At 44.2% G+C, this 21,966-nt stretch overlaps 1 protein-coding gene across 1 annotated transcript in view; it reads right to left on the bottom strand.

The window, feature by feature from the left end:
- Nucleotides 1-234: 234 nt before the first annotated feature.
- The window catches only part of TIMP2 (TIMP metallopeptidase inhibitor 2), a 65,898-nt gene continuing 44,166 nt past the window's right edge, over nucleotides 235-21,966 (bottom strand). Inside the window, exons 3-5 of the mRNA XM_033962466.1 lie at nucleotides 11,023-11,128; nucleotides 10,807-10,931; nucleotides 235-2,526 (exon numbers count right to left, since the gene is read on the bottom strand). Of these exons, the coding sequence (XP_033818357.1) occupies nucleotides 2,329-2,526; nucleotides 10,807-10,931; nucleotides 11,023-11,128 (429 nt within the window). The 3' untranslated portion in view covers nucleotides 235-2,328. The remainder of the gene's footprint in view (nucleotides 2,527-10,806; nucleotides 10,932-11,022; nucleotides 11,129-21,966) is intronic.

A 21,966-nucleotide genomic window follows, 5' to 3' on the forward strand; every position in this document is an offset into this window, starting at 1 on the left:
AACGATGATACATCCCAGATTTCTTTTAAAGCATTGATCCTTCTGGCCCCACCACTGACCAAACTGGTGCTAAAACCCTTGGAGGCAGCTGTCATTCGGGATGTGGGTTTTGTCTGGAGGTATTTGACTGTTGTATCCTTTCTGCCTTCTACCATTTGCAAACATCCAACAGTAGCATTCACTCAACCCTCACCTTTCAAATAACTAGTGAAAGAACCAGTCAGAACTCTTTCATGTGATAATACTGTTTATTATCCTATGACAAGCGTCACAGATGAGTCCTACATAATACTTAGCACTTTACTTACTCAGGGACTCTCATGGGTTTCCAGCACAAGAAGTCACCGACTTAAAATCCCAGCACAAAACATCAAGAAAAGCTTTAAATTATAAGAAAGTTACTTATACCAAGAACTGTTATATCAACTAAGGCTTTGGGGTACATTTCTTTTTATTTAGATTTGCCTGGAAAGGAAATTAAAAGTGGATGCACCAACCCAGGGTGAGAGAAACGTACCCAGCATATAAATTAAAGCTGCTGCTGGTCCAGAATCCTTCCAACGCACTATACAGAGAGTTGCTGCAGTTTCTTGTTGGCAAAAGGCGAATGGCCTCAGATCCTGCCAGCCCACGTGCTGCCTTGTGTTACCCAAAGAACAGCAGGCACTAGCGGGGATTAAACCTCCAAGCTTCAGTCCCAGTAAACAAATTTAAGCAGCCTTGCAGCAAGCAAGGAGCCGGCACAGAGATACGGCTTGGGTTAGAAGAGTCATTTTTCCCAACAGCCCTTCCAGCCCGCTTCTGTGCTCTGCTGAATGCTTTCCACAGAGGGACCACTTCCAAGGAAAAAGTGCAACTTAAGCAAGACAATCAATCACACAGGAAACTAGGCAGAGGACACCTGGGACAGAAACCATACAGGAAGCAAATGGGAGTGCTAAGTTCCATTAAGAGGAGGGGTTCCTTGTATATACTGAAGCCAGAGACTGGTCCAGTATGACATCATAAGGACTGAGCAGAGACCAGCGCAAGGGCAATGACCCAAAAGTGGGAGCGTGGCAGTCTGGGGGGCCAAATCTCGCCTAGAATCCAAGGCTGGTTGTAAGCTTATTCTGAGAAAGCAGAAGAAAAGACTTTCCTTGAAGCATCTGTGCTATTCCGAATAGGGGGACCTGTGGGAGCTCAGGGGCAGTGCTGTGTGCAGGGACCTGCTTCTGGGCAAGATGGGGCTATGAATGCCGCTGAGGCCTTGGGAGGAAATTCTACTTGATGAGTGAAGGCAACACCTCTGGGCCAGACTTAAGGTCCATGACTGCAGGGTTCCATCAGAAGTCCTGTCGCGTGGCCTTTAAATGAGGCTTCTTGTTGAAATGGTGATGCAGGAACTTGGAAGGGGAAAAAAGCTGAGTAGTCATGAAAGAGTTTTGCGACACCAGAGCCCAACAGAGAGGCCTGGTCTGACTAAACCAAATGCCCAAAAGAGCAGGGGGAAGTGATGCTGTACCTGGGAAGGCTAAAAATGTGTATATAATATCACGTGTGAACGTCATCAGAACAGAGGATGGGGTGCACTGACCAGATGCTATTAGTAGAGTGAAGAAGCCAACACAACTAGCAAAAAGAGACTGCGCAAATGGTAGAACCGTCACATCCTGCAATAACATGGGCCCAGTATGACAAAATTACATCTGAAGAGAGAAACTATTAGCAAAGTTCAGGTCCTACACAGTGGATCCATCTCTGTACGTCATCACATTTCATCAAAAAAAGGACATGGGGATCCTGGTCGCCCTTCTGAAGGTGGTCATGAATCTGAGGTCTACAGAGGTTACCCTGTTCCTAATAATCCATTTTGGATCAGATGCTCCCGGAAGCCTGGTTACTTGTGGCAACAGTAAATTGAGAGATCGGCATTTGACACCTAGGCTGAGAAAGCTGATAGGAGAAGCTTTAGGAAATTATAGTGAAAGAAAATGGAAGGATGACTGGAAAGGAGGCTGAAGAGGATTCCACCATGAGAGGCACTTCCTCAGGCAAGAGTAACCTGGTAGCCAGCTACACAGGACAAAAGACTAGAGCACTCCTCACTCCCTCGAAATTCTGCAAGCATGGCTTCTGATTCTCTGTGGGGTAGGCTGAAATTCCATAGCTCCGATCAAAATGATGATTCCACACCAATCCCAACCCTCTTCCTTGAGTGCAGAGATACTAACTATTTCCACATGGGTCACTGCAGGGTCATGCTGTTTCCAGGAAGTGATGTCAGAGCTGGAGCGGTCTTGCTTCTGGTGGCTTTGTCTATGGGAGTCAGGAAGGCAAGAGTTGGACTTAAGGATCCCCAATGTCAAGGAACTCTTGTTTGGGTATAGAGGACCCACGATACCAGGCACAGGACCCATCGCTTCTCTTAATGCAAGCGTAGTGCTTAGCCTGTCGCCCATTAATACTCTTCTCTGTCACCCAATCTGTCCACAGGCATTCATCCGGAGAGGAGAGGGAACAGGGAATCAAAGGGCAGCGAGAAATCTGTAGACAGAAAGAGAGGGGACGTTACTGAGCCAAAAAAAAAAAAAAGAGAGAGACAGACATGGGAAGAGCATTTCAAAGGCCCTGAAAACTTTCTTATTTCAACAATATTATGATCATTGCCATAAAATAGACAAATAATCTTCATATCTCACCGATAGCAATCTTACCAATCAGGTAGTATTAAATTTTGGTTTAATGTACAAAGATTATGAATTTGTCTGCTCTCATATGTTAATCGAATCAAGCTCCTATCTGGAGATGATGCGGTATACAAACCAAGTTTTTGATTAGATTTTTCCATAGCTCAGTGCGCTAAAAGTCATGACTGTACAGTGGACACGGGAGAAGGTTTTGGTCAGGGGGAACTATGAACAGAACTTGCATTTTCAATCTGTGTATTTACCATTTTAGTAAAATACTACCTATACAAATACAAGAGCTGTACCACTTACCCAGGGCAATTTTCAAAGCAAAAGTTCTTGCAGGCTCATCTTTTGAAAATTAGGGCAATTATTGCAAGAACATGCATGCACGGATAGGGTTACCATATGGCTCCAGAAAAAGGAGGACAGATTGAGACATTCAGGTTTTACTTCCATTGCTTTCAACCCAGATGTCTCAATCCGTACTGCTTTTTATGGAGCCATATGGTAACCCTATGCATGGCCTTAACATAAGTGAGGCAAGTTTACGTGTACCAAAGTCTTACACCTTTCTTTCCTGCATTTAGCGCTGGCGAATTGATGCATCTTTGCCAGACAGCTCATTATCCAGGCAATCTGTCATCTTTTGGATTTAGGATGGATGAGAGACATTCCAGAGATGGGGCTAAACCAGAGAATGACATCCCCGTCCCTGCAAACTGTCTGATCCCATCTGCACAAGCCTCAAATAGTTATGATTTTATATTGAAATCATTTTATTAAAGTATAAAAAGAAACTATATTCTGTACAATTATTTTATAAATCACAAATAATACAGAACAAGGATCAACAAAACCCCTGTCTCCCCTTCCCCTCACAAGTATCCCCTCCACTATGAAGAAAACTGAACAAGCCAAATTACTACAGAATGCTACATAGAAAAATCAGTCGCACACAGTAGGAATAGTGTTAGGGGAGGACGACAGAGAGCTAAAGGAGCATAGCCTGATAGTGGGCATTGTGGTCCCCAGTTACTTCTAAACACCAGCTCTAGCAGGATAACATTTCAAATCGGATAGAAACTAAAATGATTTGTTGTCTGGTCATTTTATTCTTCAAATCACATTGGTCTCTAGCTTTGGTTTTCTTCTGTCTTCTCTTAACTCACTCACCAGGGTCTCCTGACCATTTGCCATTGCTGCTTTCCCCCATGTTCAGCATCTCCCTTCTCTCTCTCCTATACTTTTCTTTCTAGTATTTCTCTCCCTTCATCTTACTACTACTATTTATCATTTCTATAGCGCTGAAAGGCTTACACTGTGCTGTACATTTAACATTCAATAGACGGTCCCTGCTCAGAAGAACTTACAATCTAATTTAGACAGACAGGACATCTCACGGTTGGGGAGTTTCTAGCAGAAAGAATGATACGATTGCTATAGGTATCATTTATTATTTCATTCATTTTCTATCCCATTCTCCCCAAAGAACTCAGAACGGGTTACAGCTTAAACATACTTAGTACACAATTTACAGGTTACAATTTGCCATAGTTACAGTAAAGTTTTTCCATACAAATTTTTATCCTAACTCAACTCATACTAGGGATCTAATACTAATATATATATTATATATTAAAGGTTAAATCTGTCATAGTTCTAGTGCAAGATTTTTCAACACAAGTTTTTATCCTAATGCGATATATTCCGATGGTCTACATAAAAAGGGATGCAGGACAGAGGCTGCAAATTACAGACCGGTGAGTCTGACATCGATAGTATGCAAACTCATGGAAACACTGATCAAACGCCAATTGGACACGGTCTTGGACGAAGGGAATCTACGGGACCCCAATCAACATGGATTCACCAAGGGTAGGTCCTGCCAATCAAACCTCATCAGCTTCTTTGATTGGGTAACAAAAAGACTGGACGAAGGAGAATCACTGGACATAGTGTACCTGGACTTCAGTAAAGCTTTTGACAGCGTCCCACACCGCAGACTGTTAAATAAGATGAAATCGATGGGGTTAGGAGAGACTCTGACGGCATGGGTCAATGATTGGCTGAGTGGCAGACTTCAGAGGGTGATGGTTAACGGTACTTTCTCTGAGACATCGAAAGTGACCAGCGGGGTGCCGCAGGGCTCGGTCTTGGGTCCACTCCTCTTCAACATATTCATAGGAGATCTGACTCAAGGGCTTCATGGTAAAGTAACATTATTCGCCGACGACGCCAAACTATGTAATATGGTAAGCGAGGGCAAACTACAAGATAGTATGGCGCAGGACCTACGTACATTGGAAAGCTGGTCCTCAACCTGGCAGCTGGGCTTCAATGCTGGAAAGTGTAAGGTCATGCACCTGGGTAGCAGAAACCCGTGCAGAACTTATACCTTGAACGGTGAGACCTTGACAAGGACTTCAGCAGAACGAGATTTAGGAGTAATCATCAGCGCAGACATGAAATCTGCCAATCAGGTGGAGAAGGCTTCATCAAGGGCAAGACAGATGCTGGGTTGCATCCGTAGAAGTTTCGTCAGCAGAAAGCCTGCAGTCATAATGCCATTATACAGGACCATGGTGAGACCTCATCTGGAATACTGCGTGCAATTCTGGAATCCACATTATCGCAAGGACATGCAGAGGGTCGAGTCGGTCCAAAGGATGGCCACCAGAATGGTCTCAGGGCTTAAAGGTCTCTCGTACGAAGCAAGACTAAACAGTTTGCAGCTCTACACTCTCGAGGAACGCAGGGAGAGGGGAGACATGATTGAGACGTTTAAATACATCACCGGACGTATAGAAGTGGAAGATAACATTTTCCTTCTCAGAGGCCCCTCAACCACAAGGGGGCACCCGCTCAAACTCAAGGGCGGAAAATTTCACGGCGACACCAGGAAGTATTTCTTCACGGAGCGAGTGATTGATCAATGGAACAAGCTTCCAGTACAGGTAATCGAGGCCAGCAGCGTGCCAGATTTTAAGAATAAATGGGACGCCCATGTGGGATCCCTAAGTGGATCAGGGTAGAACATTGGCTAATATTAAGGGGAGGGTCTATAGAGTGGGCAGACTTGATGGGCCTTGGCCCTTTTCTGCCGTCATCTTTCTATGTTTCTATGTCTAGTACCAATATACATTTCTTTATAATCAGCATTCTATGTCCCTATTCCCCCCTAAGTCCACCATCTCCCTTCTGCATTCCTACTCTCCCCCATGTCTAGCCATCTTCCCTCTGTGTCCATATTAAAGAATGACACGGGAACAAATTTGTCCCCATCCCCACGAGTTTTGTCGCTTTCTCTGTCCCTGCCCTATTCCTGTAAGCTCTGACCTTAACTTATGATTAAGGCAGAGCTTGCAGAAATGGGGCAGTGACAGAAAAATAACTCACGGGGATGGGATGGGGTGGGAAAATGAGTTCCCATGGGGACAGGGACAACATAACATAACATTGTACTTATAAACTGCATATCCGTAAGTTCAATATGGTGAACAAAAGATTAAAAATAACATAACCTAAGGATGATTTAAATTAGTTTGCTAACTATTTTGAAGAAAGATGAGTTTTCAATTGAGTTCTAAAGTGCTTGTAGAAGCAAGCACTATGCAACAGTGGCCTAAATTCCCTGTCATAGAAAGCAGCCTGAAATGCTAGTGGATTTCTTGCTCTTACAAACTTGAGCAGATGGAAAATTAAACAATGCATGCGATTCTCTCCTATGTTTATGGAATGCTATGAGAAATCTATCGGTCATATAGTTTGGAACAATACCATAAGCAACTTTGTAACAAAGACAACCCAGCTTAAACAAAACACGCGCCTCCACTGGAAGCCAATGCAACTCACAATAGAAAGGAGTCACATGATCATATTTCTTTAGACCATAAATTAATTTGACCCCCCGTATTTTGAATCAGTCTAAGCCTAGCCATCTCTTTCTTGGTACATGTCAAATAGACAACGTTACAATAGTCGAGAAGACTTAGAAGTAATGACTGAACTAATAGTTTAAAGGCCAGAAACTCAAAATATGATTTTATGGTACACAGCTTCCACAATGTGTAATAACCCTTTTGCACCACAGCATACTTGCTTTTTCATGGTCAAGTGATGATCTATAACAACTCCCAATATTTTAATCGTTGGATTGATCTTATAGAGTGTTGAGTCTATAGTAATTGATGGTTCATATAAAATTCTAGGTGGAGACGCAACAAAGAATTTGGTCTTATGATTTAATTTGAATTTAAATTCTTACATCCATGATTCCATCAGTTTCAGTATAGACTCAATTATTTGGGTAATATGAGATATAGTTGTATTACAAGGAATGATGATCGTAATGTCATCGGCATAACTAAACAGTCTAGAGCCCAGTTGTTCAAATGAAACCCCAGAGAAAATTGATATACATTAAATAATGTGGGGGAGAATGGGGAACCCTGAGGGACCCTGCAAGGGTTTTTTCAAGCTATGGAAAGCTGATTGTTAGGCTTAACCTGATAAGAGTCTCGATCCAAGGAACCCTTTGAACCACGAGATAACATTACCTTGCAACCCTAGGGCATCTAGGCAGGCCAGTAACTTGGTGTGATCCACCAAGTCAAAGGCGCTACTCAGATCAAACTGAAGAACCAATGCACTCCTACCCTTGCTCAACAGACCATTTAGATGATCTAACATTGTAGCTATCACCGTTTCTGTACTATAATAAGTTCTGAAGCCAGATTGAGAATCATGGAGCAAGGAATGTTGCTCAAGATATTTCATCAACTGAATTTGGACCAATCCCTTCATAATCTTTACAAAAAAAAGGGGGATCAATGCCACAGGTCTATAGTTGGCTAGTAATGAAATAGATTCATTCTTATTCTTAATTATTGGAGTAATAATTATATTACCCTCCTCTTGTGGAAATTTTCCTGCCTTCAAAGAATCAAACAGCCAATCCAATAATTTTAATTTAAAGCTTAAAGATGCCGCTGTCATAAGGGCAAGGATCTAATATACAAAATATTTAGCGTATCTACAGAATAGTTTAGTAAAATCCTGCCAATCCGGGTCTTCAAATGAAGACCAATACAAATCTGAATAGACCTTGATTTCATTCATATTTAAATGAGACTCAAAATTTCCCAGAAAAGGTAAACAAGAAGATCTCAGGTTTAAGACTTTGGAACTGAAGAAATTTGCTAAATCATTTGAAGTAGGTAAAAGTCATCCTAAGGATTGCGTATTTTGAGTCACATTAAACACTGTATTAACTAGTTGAACTAATTTCTTTACATCAATGCTTGTAGTACCGACTTTTGCTGAATAGTAGGCTTTTCGTTTCTCCCTTAATAGTTTCTTATAATTTCTAACTTCCTTTCTCCAATGTTCTTTGTCTATAGCTGCTTTGGATTTTATCCATTTTCTTTCAAAACGACGCACAGTACGCTTCATCTCTAGTAATTCTGTGTCATACCATTTTTTTGTGTCATCAGCTTGGTTTTTTTATAGTATGTTTAGGGGCAGTTTCATCTAGGATGTTATTACAAAATTTTGTCCAATCCAATGGAAAATTATGAATCTGCCAAAATTCAGTTGAATTAGGTGGTTTTCTGAAAGAAATTTCTGATTTTTGAGACTTAGGTATGATGTTCAATTTCTTAGTCCATCCCAAAGAAAAATAATAAATAAAATGGTCCATATTATCCTCCCATGTCTGGCATTGCCCCACTGTGTCCTTTTACCACCCCCATGCAGTGTTCCCCTTTGTCCCTATACTCCCATCCATGCCTACCATCTACCCTCTTTTCGTATATCTCCATGTGTCCAGCTTCTCCCCTCTCCTACTCTTGTCCTCTCTTTCTTCCCTCCCTCCGCTGTGTTCTATTTTCCTCTTCCTTCATCCCTTTGATTCAGCATCTCTCATTCCTTTCACTTCTCTCTCTTCCCTCAGCATTCCTCCCATGAATTGAATACCTCTCTCCCTTCCCTCCAGGTCCCCCTTGTGGTCCACTATCTCTCTCTCTTTCCTCAACACTCTCCAAGGATCCAACTTCTCTCTCCCTACGCTCCAAACCCCCCCCCCCCACCTTCCCTATAGCTCCCCTCCCATGGGTCCATGGGTCTCTTCCTTCCCTTTAGCTCCAGCTCTGAGCCGTAGGTCCGGTACCTCTCCTTTTCCTCCAGATCCCAACTGCAGGTCTGGTATCTTTCCCTTTCCTTCAGCCCCAGCCCCCCCCCCCATATGGGTCCAGAATCTCTCTCTCTCTTTCCCCCAGCCCAGGTTCAGCACTGCCCTTTCCTTCAGCTACAGCTCTGGAGACAATCAGCCAGCACCACCCTTCCTGTGGGTCATAGTATAACCCTTGAGCTAGCTGATCCCCAGTGCTCTAGTGCACTCCCTTGCAAGCCCCCCAGGAGTCCCCCCTAGCTAGACCCCCAGCTGTAGCCCGACAGCCTTCTGAACCCCAGCTATCACCCAGGTGGGGTCCATGCACATTTCTGCTGATGTTGGTGATGCTCCAGTAGCCCTCTCTGTTCTTCCTGGCCCACCTTGTTTCTTTGGTACGCTCCCGCACACTCTTTGGCCTTGCTACCAGTCTGGCTGCTCAATCTCGCATGCACGGAAGACCGTGTATGCACTGCTGACTGCTCTCCTCAGAGGCCGGCAATCAACTGTTCTGCTGTGTCATTGAGGAACTAAAGCCACTTGCATCATTGGACCTGAATTGGGTCCCACCACCTATTTCACTGGCCCACCCTGCCTCTTCCCAGTCCCAGAGACACAAGGACCAGACGGCAAAAGCCCTCACAGCCGCTCTCAGGTGCCTCCAGCATTGGAACTCCACTCTCCAGCTCAGGTCCTGACAGTGTGGAACAGTCTCCTGAAAGAGATGGTGGAGACAGAGACTGTGTCTGAATTCAAGAAAGCCTGGAATAGGCACCTGGAATCTCTTAGAGAGAGGAAGAGATAATGGTTACTGGAGATGGGCAGATTGGATGGGCCATTTGGCCTTTAACTGCCATCATGTTTCTATGTTTATATAGTCAAATTCCAGAAACAGGGCTTCCCTCCCCCCCAAGTTAAAATTTTTTTGTTTTAAATGGTTACAATAGCAGCAGAGCTTCCCCCCCCTCCTCCCCCCCGGTACCACCATGAAGAATCTTCAGAGGCCTGCTCCGGAGCCTTCCTTCTGCCAAGTCCCTCCTTGAAGTAACTTTCAGTTTTGTGAAACTGGAAGTTACATCAAGGCAGGACTCAGCAGAAGAAAGGCCTCGGTGTGGGCTTCTGAAGATTCTTCATGGTGGTGTGGCTGACTTGTGAGGAGAGCTGGGAAGGAGATGCCGAGTCCAACCCAGATGGAATTTTTCTTTACCATAGGAGAAAGGCTTTTTACCTTGGTAAACTGGCTGCAATTTTTCCTATTCCTGCAGATTTACCGTGGGAACCTGTTCCCGTGTCATTCTCTAGTCTAAAATTCATTTAAGTGGAATGCACGATAGCAGTTTTAACTTTAAACCAATTAAGCTATCCATTCAGGGCCACTGAACATCAGGCATAAAGGCAAGAGTAGAAATTGTCAGTTTATTGTAATGCGACAGTTGATGCTCTGAATGCCATTTCCAGGCAATTTACAATGGGAAAAACTGTTTCAGCAGTATTTAAAAGGAACGATACCAGCAGATTACTGCATTAAATTCAGCATTAAGAACATAAGAAGTTGCCTCCGCTGTGTCAGACCAGAGGTCCATCTCGCCCAGCAGTCCGCTCCTGCGGCGGCCCATCAGGTCCATGACTTGTCTAGAACCCTTTAATCCCCTTTATTCTTCTATCTCTACCCTTTCAAAATCCTATCCTTGCTTTTACAGTCTACAGAAAACTGATGTAAATACCAAGAAATACGACACTGGTTTAAATAAAAGCGTAAAGAGAGCGACTTGAAACATGATTCAGCTCTCAAGCAATGTGACAGAGCACACACTGAAGTGATAAAGATCCTCTTTGGAAGACAAACAAATATACTTTCACTTTCAAACTAGGGAGAAAGTCCATGGGGTAAAAATAACCCAAAATCACACCAGGGAGCAATCTAGATATGAAAAAATGCAGACAATCAAGAGCAAGACCAAGACCCACCTTGCACTCGCAGCCCATTTGGTAGCGCTGAGTGAGGCTCTTTTTCTGGGTAACACTCAGTGATTCCCAGGGCATGATTAAGTCACACAACGTCACATGCATTTTGCCATTTCCCTCTGATTTTCCTGTTTGGAAAGATGACATGGACAGAGAGTAGTGTCAGTCTGCAGGAGATGACAGATTTACAGCGTGGGCACAGCTCAGAATCTTAATTACCTGCAATAAGATACTCCTTTCCTCCCGTTTCTAGTGTCACTCCACACACAGCTGAGGATGGGGCTGTGAGGATGAATTCCATGTCTTTGTCAGGTCCTCTGAACATCTACGGAGTGAGAAAAAATATTAAATCTGAGAAAGATCTGACAAGGCATCGAGGTGTGGAAGCTCCCCAAGTACAGAGAACCCAGAGTCACTTTAACAATGCTGTGTGAAACGGAGGGTATGTTCTGGGCTTCTGTGCAGATCCATGACTTGCCCTCCTCCTTCAAAAACAAAAAAAAAAAGACTGCTTAGACGAGGCAGTGGCAACTCATAGAAAGCCTTCCAGATTCTTCAACCACAATCAGACCCTACCTGCTAGAGCCACAAAACAAATAACTACAGGCTCCACATGCTAGTGACATTGAAAAGTTGGTGACACTGAACAAAAAGAAATCACAGAAAAACCCGTCTAGTGACACTGAACAAAAGACTACACACAAAGGGCCAGCGATCACACTTCAGTCTTGTACATTACCAGTGCCTACCTTTGACGGAGAAGGTCATTTCCAGCCCAAAACATGTCTACCTTGACCTTGGCACATCTGTAGATGCGATACCATAGGTGCTGACATTTTTTAAATGAGATTTTAATTGGTTTTTAATCTGTGCAATTAAACCAATTAAGTTAAGTGGCAGTACGGACTCTCTTACAGCACCATTTGAAGAATCTGCCCCCAAACCTGTCTGCTAGCGGTGTTCAAAATACTTGGTCAAGGTACTTAAGTAAAAGTACAGTGAAGAAAAAAGGGAAAAGGTTATTGTCTAATATAATACTTTTTGAGTAAAAAGTAAAGTTACATTACACTACATTTCTAGACCACAAACCTCATGGATTGATGTTCATAAAAAAAAAGAAAACTGGACAGAGCAAACATTAATCAATTCAATTCTCAAAAAATTTTTACAAACAAGAGTGATATCAGGGACCCCTGGCCACCTTCAGAGGAAGTCCTCAACTGACATGGCTTGGAGGTCTTCATCAGCTGGAGTATTTATATTTACATTAGAGGCTCTGGCAAGACCCGTTTACAAAGTACCGTATTTGCCGGCGTATAGGACGACTGGGCGTATAAGACGACCCCCCAACTTTTAGTTAAAAAATAGAGTTTTGTGTTATATTTGCCGTATAAGACGACCCCTTCTTCCGCACACCTTCTCTACCGCCCCGGGTGCAGCACAGCCGGCCAGGTTCCCTTACTTTTGTGGCACTTCCCCGACCGACCGACAACAGCCCCGGTCCGACAAACCTCCCTGCCCTTAACCGCGAATCTAAATTACCTTCTTACAGCTGCTGTAAGAAGGTATTTAGATTCGCGGCTACAGGGCAGGGAGGATTGTCGGACCCGGGCTGTTATCGGTCGGTCGGCGAAGTGCCACAAAAGTAAGGGAACCTGGCCGGCTGTGCTGCAACCGGGGAGGGGCGGCCGCCCCTCTCTCTTGGTAGCCACTCGAACCACGAGGCTACTCTCCTTCTCCTTACCTGACATGCCTGCAGCACAGAGCCGAACGGAAGTCTTCCCGACGTCAGCGCTGACGTCGGAGGGAGGGAGGGCTTTGTTTAAGCTTTGTTTAAGCCCTCCCTCCCCTCCGACGTCAGCGCTGACGTCGGGAAGACTTCCGTTCGGCTCTGTGCTGCAAGCAGAAAAGGTAGGGAGAAGAAGAGCCGCGCGACTGAGTACATCCAGCCCCGCAAGTAAGGGCATGTAAACTGTACCCGGCGTATAAGACGACCCCCGACTTTGGGGAGGATTTTAAGGTACTGAAAAGTCGTCTTATACGCCGGCAAATACGGTATGTATTCTTTCCAATTAATATTTCCAAATGAATAAAGTGTCTTTGCTTATTTTTAAATGGGTCTCTACCAGAGCCTTTAATTCAGTAGCATAATTAAATGAAATAACTATTTCTGAAGTTTATAGGGATGGGCGGGGACGAAGGGGTTTCCTCGCGGGGACGGGTGGAGATGGATTCGATTTCCAGCAGGGACAGGCGGGGTTGGGTTTCATTCCAGCGAGGATGGACAGGCTTGATTTTTGTCCCCACGCAATTCTCTACCCAAGCTTACGACAAAGTGGAAGAGAGGAAAAGCCACATGCTTGAAGGAGAAAGCATTTATCAGTAGATGAAGAAAGTGCATTTGGAAATGTCTACCTTCTTCAGCATACTCACAATAACAAGTTTGAAGACAGGCTGGGGGGGTAATGTTATTAATACACATTGGTCAGCAGTGTCACAGTCTCACATGGAAGGTAATTGGTGACCCTCCTTCAGCTCATTTGGATCCAAAGTGGCTCCAGCTTAAAAATTAATGAGGACCACTGCTCTAGGCATCACGACTGCATGTTTTTCTACAAGTGGCTTAAGGCCTTGTTAATTCATATGGATTTATAACTGGCAAGAAGTAATTACCTCAAATACTGTTTTTGTTTGTTGAATAGATATATCATATGCCAACCAAGAGAAATGAGTTTTCCAGTCAACAAAGAAGTTGGCGGGGGGGGGGGGGGGGAGGAGGGAGAGCAGTTGTTTTTCCTGTGCATAAAGTAGGAGAATAGGGTGTTGTTAAATAAATTGGTTCTGTCCCAATTATTTTCAACAGCATGCGTATTTCAGTACCAGGAAAGTCTCCCATAAATGTGCATACAGCCACATTGCAATGCACTTCTGATCAGTTTGACCAGGGGACCGTCATTTTGCAAGAAAAAAACAAAATCAGAGGCGGTGAACTAGTGGACTGATCTCCACACTTTCATATAAAATATCTCTGGTTTTAGCATACAAAGTAATACTCATGCTATATAAGAATGCAGTCCAGAATGGACGCAATTAACACTGTGCGGCAAATGCCAGGAAAACAATTGCAGTTTCTTGCCCCAGGAAAAGGATTAAACATTTTTGTACAAGCTATAGATCTTTATGTAATGACTTGTACCAATAAAATATTAATTCTTACCTTGTACATTGAAGGAAAGCAGCAGAAGCCAAAAGTGGCTTCAAGAACAAACAGGATAAATGTGAGCCTTCCAGAAAAGACACAAAGCTAAACAAGCTCTTGCTGGCAGTTTTATTTTTCCCGGTCTGTAAGGAGAGGGAGCATCCAGTCCTGCCCTAGTCAGCAGCAGGGCTGGACTGGGATCAGTTGAGGGTGGCACTGAGCTCCGCCCTCTCTGCTCCAATCAAAGTAGTGTGGTAAAAGCCTTCAGAGGATTCAGAGCTTCCCTTTGAATGCCCTGAGGGCGGGCCGCTTTTGCTTGATGGAATTTGATTGGTTGAGCAGGCAGCATGATAGCATTTCACCTCCTATCCCAACCTTATCATTATGGGCCCTCAATCTAGCTACTGAGTGTTACCACTGCATAAAGACCAGGTAGGATTACCATACAGCTCCAGAAAAAGGAGGGCAGATGGAAACATCCAGATTTTACTTTCATTAAAAGCAATGGAAATATAACCCAGATGTCTCTTTTTTCTAGAACCATATGGAAAGACTCCTTGCACCCAGAGGCCGAGTGTCACATCCCCAGTATCCCCATTATCCCAGGACAAGCAGGCAGCATATTCTAAACATATAGGTAACGTCAACCACAGAGCCCTAAGGCGGACAGCTTCACAAGCAGACTTGCTTGAAGAACTTTTGGAAAGTTTGCAACTGCCGCACCGCACATGCGCGAGTGCCTTCCTGCCCGCCGTATGGCGAGTGTCTCCTCAGTTCTAAGTTTTCCGCAGAGCTGAGAAGCACTCGTTTCAAGGCTCTGCATGAGATTTAGTTCTACTCGTGCCTTCTCTCACCACGGCTTGTGTATTTTCTTTCAGGGTCGCTGTGTTTATCTGCACTTGTTAAAAACAAAACATTTTGTTTGTTGTTTTGATCGTGTCACGGCAGGGCCTACTCCATGGCCTCAGCCTGCGGGCTTCAATTTAGCTGCGGCCGCGTTTCATTCCATGTCCCGGCCAGTCACAGGGTTCAAGAAGTATAGCCGGTGTCAACGCGCGAGCTCTATCACAGACCCACACAAGTGGTGTGTACAGTGTTTAGGACTTGATCATCATACGGAGTCATGCGCCTGCTGTGCTACACTTCAAAAATCGAGCCCTTAAACATCATCGAGTTCAGATTCAGAAAATCTTCAGGGGAATGGATCTGCCTTCAACTAAAACCTCAACCCCAATTTTGGCCCCGACCTCAACTCCATTGAAATCTTCTACAGGGCCAAAACCTTCAACCTCGACCTCACTCAAACCTTCCTCAATGGTGAAGTCATCGTCTTCAGGGAAATCAGCTAAATCTTCTCCTGAGCAGCCGTTATCCTCAGGTAAGATAGCTAAGCCAACCCCTATGGACATGCCACCCTTAGAACCAGTGGGTCCAAGGCTATCCAGGAAATGTGTCTCAAAATCGAGGCAACACTCTTCCTCGAGGTCGTCTTCCTCGGAGTCCTTAGCCACACCAATTGTACTGGATCCCGTGGTCTCGGTGCCAGCTTTGCAGAATATGTTAGAAACTATTCTGCATCAGGAGTTTGGTAATATGCTTGTCAAAATGACTCCTGCCTCAACCCTGCTTCCTGCAGTCCAGCCTGAGCACTCAGCAGTAATACAAGGAGTCGAGTCCTTAAGAGTGCCTTGAGCTCAATCTATACACTCTGTGCAAGGAGCTGAGTCCTTGAGAGTGCCTCAAGATCATTCTACACACTCTAAACAAGGAGTTGAGTCCTTAAGATTGCTTCAATATACCTCTACACAAGGAGCTGAATCCTTCTCAGTGTCTTGGCGTCATTCTCCGACTTCCAGTCGTACCTCTACACATAGGGCATTGCCTTCTTCAAAACACAGGGCGAGGACTCCTCAACATTCATTTTCGAGGCTAGGTTCGACTCAATCACGGGACCGTGATTCGAGGCATAGTTCTTCCCTACATCATTTGTCAAGGCATTCATCGAGGCCCAGGACTTCTTCTCAAGTCAGGCCTCGTTTATCAAAATATCACGACTCTTAGAGATCTGTTGTGGAGCCTCACCATTCTCGTCAGTCGAGTTCTTCTCCTGCGAGGTTTTCTTTACCAGCTGGTTTTTCAAAACGAAAACATTATGCTTCCTCGACTCATTCCAGAAGTGGGCATTCATCTGCATCTTTGCCTATGGATTCAGATCTCAGGTATCAATACTCCAGAGAGGCTTTACCTTCGTTCTCTCCTGTGAGAGGTACCTTGAGGGGTTCTCATACACCTTCTCCTTAATGAGATCATACCTCTTCAGATCTGGTGTCCTTTACAAAATTTCTATGCCAAATGAGTAAAGATCTTAACATCATTTTGGAATCTGACTCTAAGGAGTATTTGGAAGAACTGGGTATGTCTCATCCTCCTAGGTATTCTTTCAAATTACCCATGAATGGCATTTTTCTCAGACTTTCAAAAGAAATCTTGATACACCATACTCCTCCGTTCCTGCTGTGCCAGCAAAGATGGAATCTCGATATCAGATGATTCATTGTAAAGGATTTGAGAAGTCTCAACTATCACATCAATCTCTTCTAGTTGAATCCTCTTTGAAAAGATTTAATCCTGCCAAGGTTTATGCCACAGTCCCTCCTGGTCGAGAGGGAAGAACTATGAACAAAGTTTGGCCGCCAGCTGTATCAAAATTCGATGATGACAAACCAAATTTTGAACTACAACTTTGTCTTTACTTCTTATCTTAGAACATAAGAAGTGCCTCTGCTGCTTCAGACCAGAGGTCCATCGTGCCCAGCAGTCCGCTCATGCGGCAGCCCAACAGGTCCAGGACCTGTGTAGTAATCCTCTATCCATACCCCTCTATCCCCTTTTCCTTCAGAAAATTGTCCAATCCCTTTTTGAACCCCAATACCGTACTCTGTCCTATCACGCCCTCTGGAAGCTCATTCCAGGTGTCCACCACCCGTTGGGTGAAGAAAAACTTCCTTGCATTGATTTTGAATCTGTCCCCTTTCAACTTTTCTGAATGCCCTCTCGTTCTTGTAGTTTTCAAAAGTTTGAAGAATCTGTCCCTCTCCACTTTCTCCATGCCCTTCATGATCTTTTAAGTCTCTATCATATCCCCTCTAAATCTCCTCTTCTCCAGGGAAAAGTGACCCAGTTTCTCCAATCTCTCAGTGTATGAAAGGTTTTCCATACCTTTTATCAAATGTGTCGCTCTCCTCTGAACCCTCTCGAGTATCGCCATATCCTTCTTAAGGTACGGCGACCAATAATGGACGCAGTACTATAGATGCGAGCGCACCATTGCCCGATACAACGGCAGGATAACTTCTTTCGTTCTGGTTGTAATACCCCTCTTGATTATACCTAGCATTCTATTCACTCTCTTAGCGGCCGCTGCGCACTGTGCCGTCGGCTTCATTGTCTTGTCCACCATTACGCCCAAGTCCCTTTCTTGGGTACTCTCACTCAATAACATCCCTCCCATCGTATAGCTGTACTTCGGGTTTTTGCTTCCTACATGCAATACTTTGCATTTCTCTACATTGAACTTCATCTGCCATCTCGTCGCCCACTCCCCTAGTTTGTTCAGGTCCCTTTGTAATTCTTTGCAGTCCTCTTTAGTCAGAGCACCACAAAATAGTTTGGTGTCGTCTGTGAATTTTATTATTTCGCACTTCGTCCCAATTTCTAGATCATTTATAAAATATATTGAAAAGCAGCGGTCCGAGCACCGACCCCTGTGGAACACCACTTGTGACCCTCCTCCAGTCTGAGTAGTGGCCCTTCACTCCTACCCTCTGCTACCTACCTGCCAACCTATTCCAATTCTTCCAATTATAAGTGATTTGTTGAATGGCAACTCCTGTTAAAATTAATAATAACTTATTATTATTATTAGATGAGATTTGTTTCTTTGCCCTCAAATTAATTCCCTTTTAGAGAATCAAGTGGCATTATCCTATGACACAGTATTATTTGGTATGGAAATGAGGGCAAAGAAACAAATCTCATCTAATAATAATAAGTTATTAATTTTAACATCGCCATCATTTTTACCAACGATGGGAGCTCATTACATCTGACCTCTGGGTCCTCACAATCATCAGGGAAAGTTACTCTCTTCACTTCATCCAAGTTCCACCAGATCTTACCCCAAAAGAGTATCCTTCCATCCGTCACAGACCACCCTTCTTCTTCAGGAAGTTCAAACTCTGCTTCATCTCCGCGCCATCAGGAAAGTTCCTCTGGAACAGCAGAGCACGGGATTTTACTCCCATTATTTCCTTGTCCCAAAGAAGACGGGGGATCTACGATCTATCTTAGATCTCAAAGCTCTCAACAAATTTCTTGTCAGAGAAAAATTTTGGATGCTGTCTCTAGCAGCCTTGTATCCCCTTCTAGATCACGATTGGTTATGCTCTCTGGATCTCAAAGAAGTTTACACTCACATTCCCATTCATCCAGCCTCTCGCAAATTTCTCAGATTTCGGGTGGGGAATCATCATTTTCAATCAGAGTTCTACCCTTCGGCCTGGCATCATCTCCCAGAGTTTTTACCAAGTGCCTGGTGGTAGTAGCAGCAGCTCTGCGCAGCCATGGTCTTCCAGTTTTCCCGTACCTGGACGACTGGCTCATCAAAGATTCAATATCTCAGGGGGTTATTGTAGTGACCCAACAGACTATTTGGTTCCTCCAAAGTTCGGGGTTCGAAATAAATTTTCCAAAATCCTAGCTACAGCCCTCTCAGACTCTAAAGTTCATTGGAGCTGTACTGGACACTGTGCAACTCAGAGCATTCCTTCCTCAACAACGTCAGGATGCTCTCATTCAACTTTGTCAAAAAGTGTCATCCCTCACTTCACTCTTAGCGAGACACATGATGGTTCTGCTGGGTCACATGGCCTCTACAGTTCACGTGACTCCTTTTGCCAGACTTCACCTCAGAATCCCTCAATGGACCCTGGCATCTCAGTGGGCACAGGATTTCGACCCACTCAGCACATTACAGTGACTCCTTCATTGAGACAGTCTCTCCACTGGTGGATGCTCTCTTCTAATCTCTCCAGAGATTTACTGTTTCAAATGTCCCCTCATCAGAAGGTCCTCACAACAGATTCCTCATCTCGATAGTCTCCGTACTCAAAGGCATTGGTCCAGCACAGACCGTCGGTGTCACATAAATCTGTTGGAACTCGGAGCGATATTCAATGCTCTCAAAGCTTTTCAGAATCTTCTTCATGATCAAGTAGTCCTCATTTGTACAGACAATCAAATAGCCAAGTACTATGTCAACAAGCAGGGAAGAATAAGATCTCATCCCCTTTGCCAGGAGGCTCAGGTTTGGAATTGAGCAATTCTTCACAACATCTTTCTGAAAGCCATCTACATTCAAGGAGAGAAAAACTTTTTAGTGGACAAATTGAGTTGTCTTTTGCAACTTCACGAATGGACACTCAATTCCTTGCCTCTCCATCACATTTTTTCTCAATGGGGGGACTCCTCAAATAGATCTCTTTGCATCTCTCCACAACCACAAATTGCCTCAGTTATGCTCCAGGATATACTCTCCTCATCGCCTCGAGGCAGATGCTTTTCTTCTGGAATGGACACACCAGTTTCTGTATGCATTTCCTCCAATTCTCAAGACATTCGTCAAACTCAAACATGCCACCATGATTCTCATCACTCCTCGGTGTCCCAGATAACCTTGGTTCTCCCTTCTACTTCAACTCAGCAGCAGGGAGCCACTACTTCTACCAGTTTTTCTGTTTCTGTTGACAGAGTCAAGGGTCTCTGCTTCATCCCAACCTACAGTCTCTGCACCTGACAGCTTGGTACCTTTCAACGTAACTACTAATTTCCTGTTCTCTCAATCTGTAGGAGACATTTTAGAGGCTTCCAGAATGCCTACTAGTAGGCAATGTTACCATCAGAAATGGACTAGGTTTTCTGCTTGGTGCACACTTCATCACAATAAGCCTCAATCTATCTCCTTGTCTTCAGTTTTGGATTACCTGTTGCATTTATCTCACTCAGGCCTCAAATCCACATCCATTAGGGTCCATCTCAGTGCAATTGCTGCTTTTCATCAGCCACTAGAAGGGAAACCTCTTTCTACTCGTCCTGTGGTTTCCAGATTTATGAAAGGACTTTTCAATGTCAAGCCACCTCCCACCTCCTGTGGTTCTTGCTCAGTTGATGAAGCCTCCATTTGAACCAATGTCTACAGCTCAACTGAAATATCTCACTTGGAAAGTGGTCTTTCTTATTGCTCTCATGTCTGCTAGCATAGTCAGTGAGCTACAAGCTTTCACAGTTTTCCAACATGACAAGATGGTCCTCTGTACTCATCCTAAATTCTTACCAAAAGTTGTCTCAGAATTTCATCTCAATCAATCCATTATTCTTCCAGTATTTTTTCCAAAGCCTCATTCTTATCCTGGAGAAACAGCTCTTCATACTCTGGACTGCAAGCATGCTTTGGCCTTCTACTTACAAAGGACTAAGTCACAAAGATCTTCTCCTCAACTTTTTGTCTACTTCGATCCAAATAAGTTGGGACATCCAGTTTTCAAGAGAATCATCTCCAACTGGTTGGCTGCTTGCATCTTATTCTACTTTGCTCAGGCTGGACTGCATGTAGAGGGTCGAGTCACAGCTCATAAAGTTAGAGCCATGGCGGCATCTGTAGCTTTCCTTAGATCTACTCCTATTGAGGAAATCTGCAAAGCTGCCACTTGGTCTTCGGTTCATACATTCACCTCTCATTATTGTATGGATTCTTTTTCCAGCCGGGATGGTCACTTTGGCCAAGCAGTATCACAAAATTTATTCTCCTGAATTCCCAACACTCCCACCATCCCATTCTGGTTAGCTTGGAGGTCACCCATATGTTGAGAATATGCTGCCTGCTTGTCCTGGGATAAAGCACAGTTACTTACCAAAACAGGTGTTATCCAGGGACAGCATGCAGATATTTTCACAACCCACCCACCTCCCCTGGTTGGCTTCTTAGCTAGATATCTGAACTGAGGATACGCGTGTCCCACGTCAAGCAGGAAGGCACTCGAAAACTTTCCAAAAGTTCTTCAAGCAAGTCTGCTTGTGAAGCTGTCCGCATCGGGGCTCCAAGGTTGACGTCACCCATATGTTGAGAATATCTGCCTGCTGTCCATGGATAACATCTGTTACGGTAAGTAACTGTGCTATCTCAGCTGACCAGGACTCCCTGCACCCAAAGGCTGAGTGCTGAATATAAGAATTGCCATACTAGGTCAGTCCAAAGGTCCATCAAGCCCAATATCCTGTTTCCAACAGTGGCCAACCCAGGTTCCAAGTGGGTTATTCCATGTCAAGTGATCAAGGGCTCCCTGCATGACCATCACGGATTTTGATAAAACTTTATGCACAAAGTCCCACATGTATCAAACGAACATAAGAACATAAGAACATAAGAAGCGCCATCTCCGGATCAGACCTTCGGTCCATCAAGTCCGGCGATCCGCACACGCGGAGGCCCCGCCAGGTATACACCTGGTTTATTTTATAGCCACCCTATCTTTATATGCCTTTCTCAAGGAGATATGCATCTAGTTTGCTTTTGAAGCCTAGGACTGTCGATTCCGCAATAATCTCCCCTGGGAGAGTATTCCAGATGTCCACCACTCTCTGTGTGAAGCAGAACTTCCTGACATTAGTCCTGAACTTGTCCCCCCTTAGCTTCATTTCATGTCCTCTTGTCCGTGTCAAATTGGACAATGTAAATAATCTTCTCTGCTCTATTTTGTCGATTCCTTTCAGTATTTTGAAGGTCTCGATCATATCCCCACGCAGTCTCCTTTTCTCAAGGGAGAACAATCCCAGTGTTTTAAGTCGATCCTCATATTCCAGTTTCTCCATACCCTTCACTAGTTTAGTTGCTCGTCTCTGCACCCTCT

This window comes from Geotrypetes seraphini, chromosome 10 (genome assembly GCF_902459505.1).
Source record: "Geotrypetes seraphini chromosome 10, aGeoSer1.1, whole genome shotgun sequence".
NCBI lineage: Eukaryota > Metazoa > Chordata > Amphibia > Gymnophiona > Dermophiidae > Geotrypetes > Geotrypetes seraphini.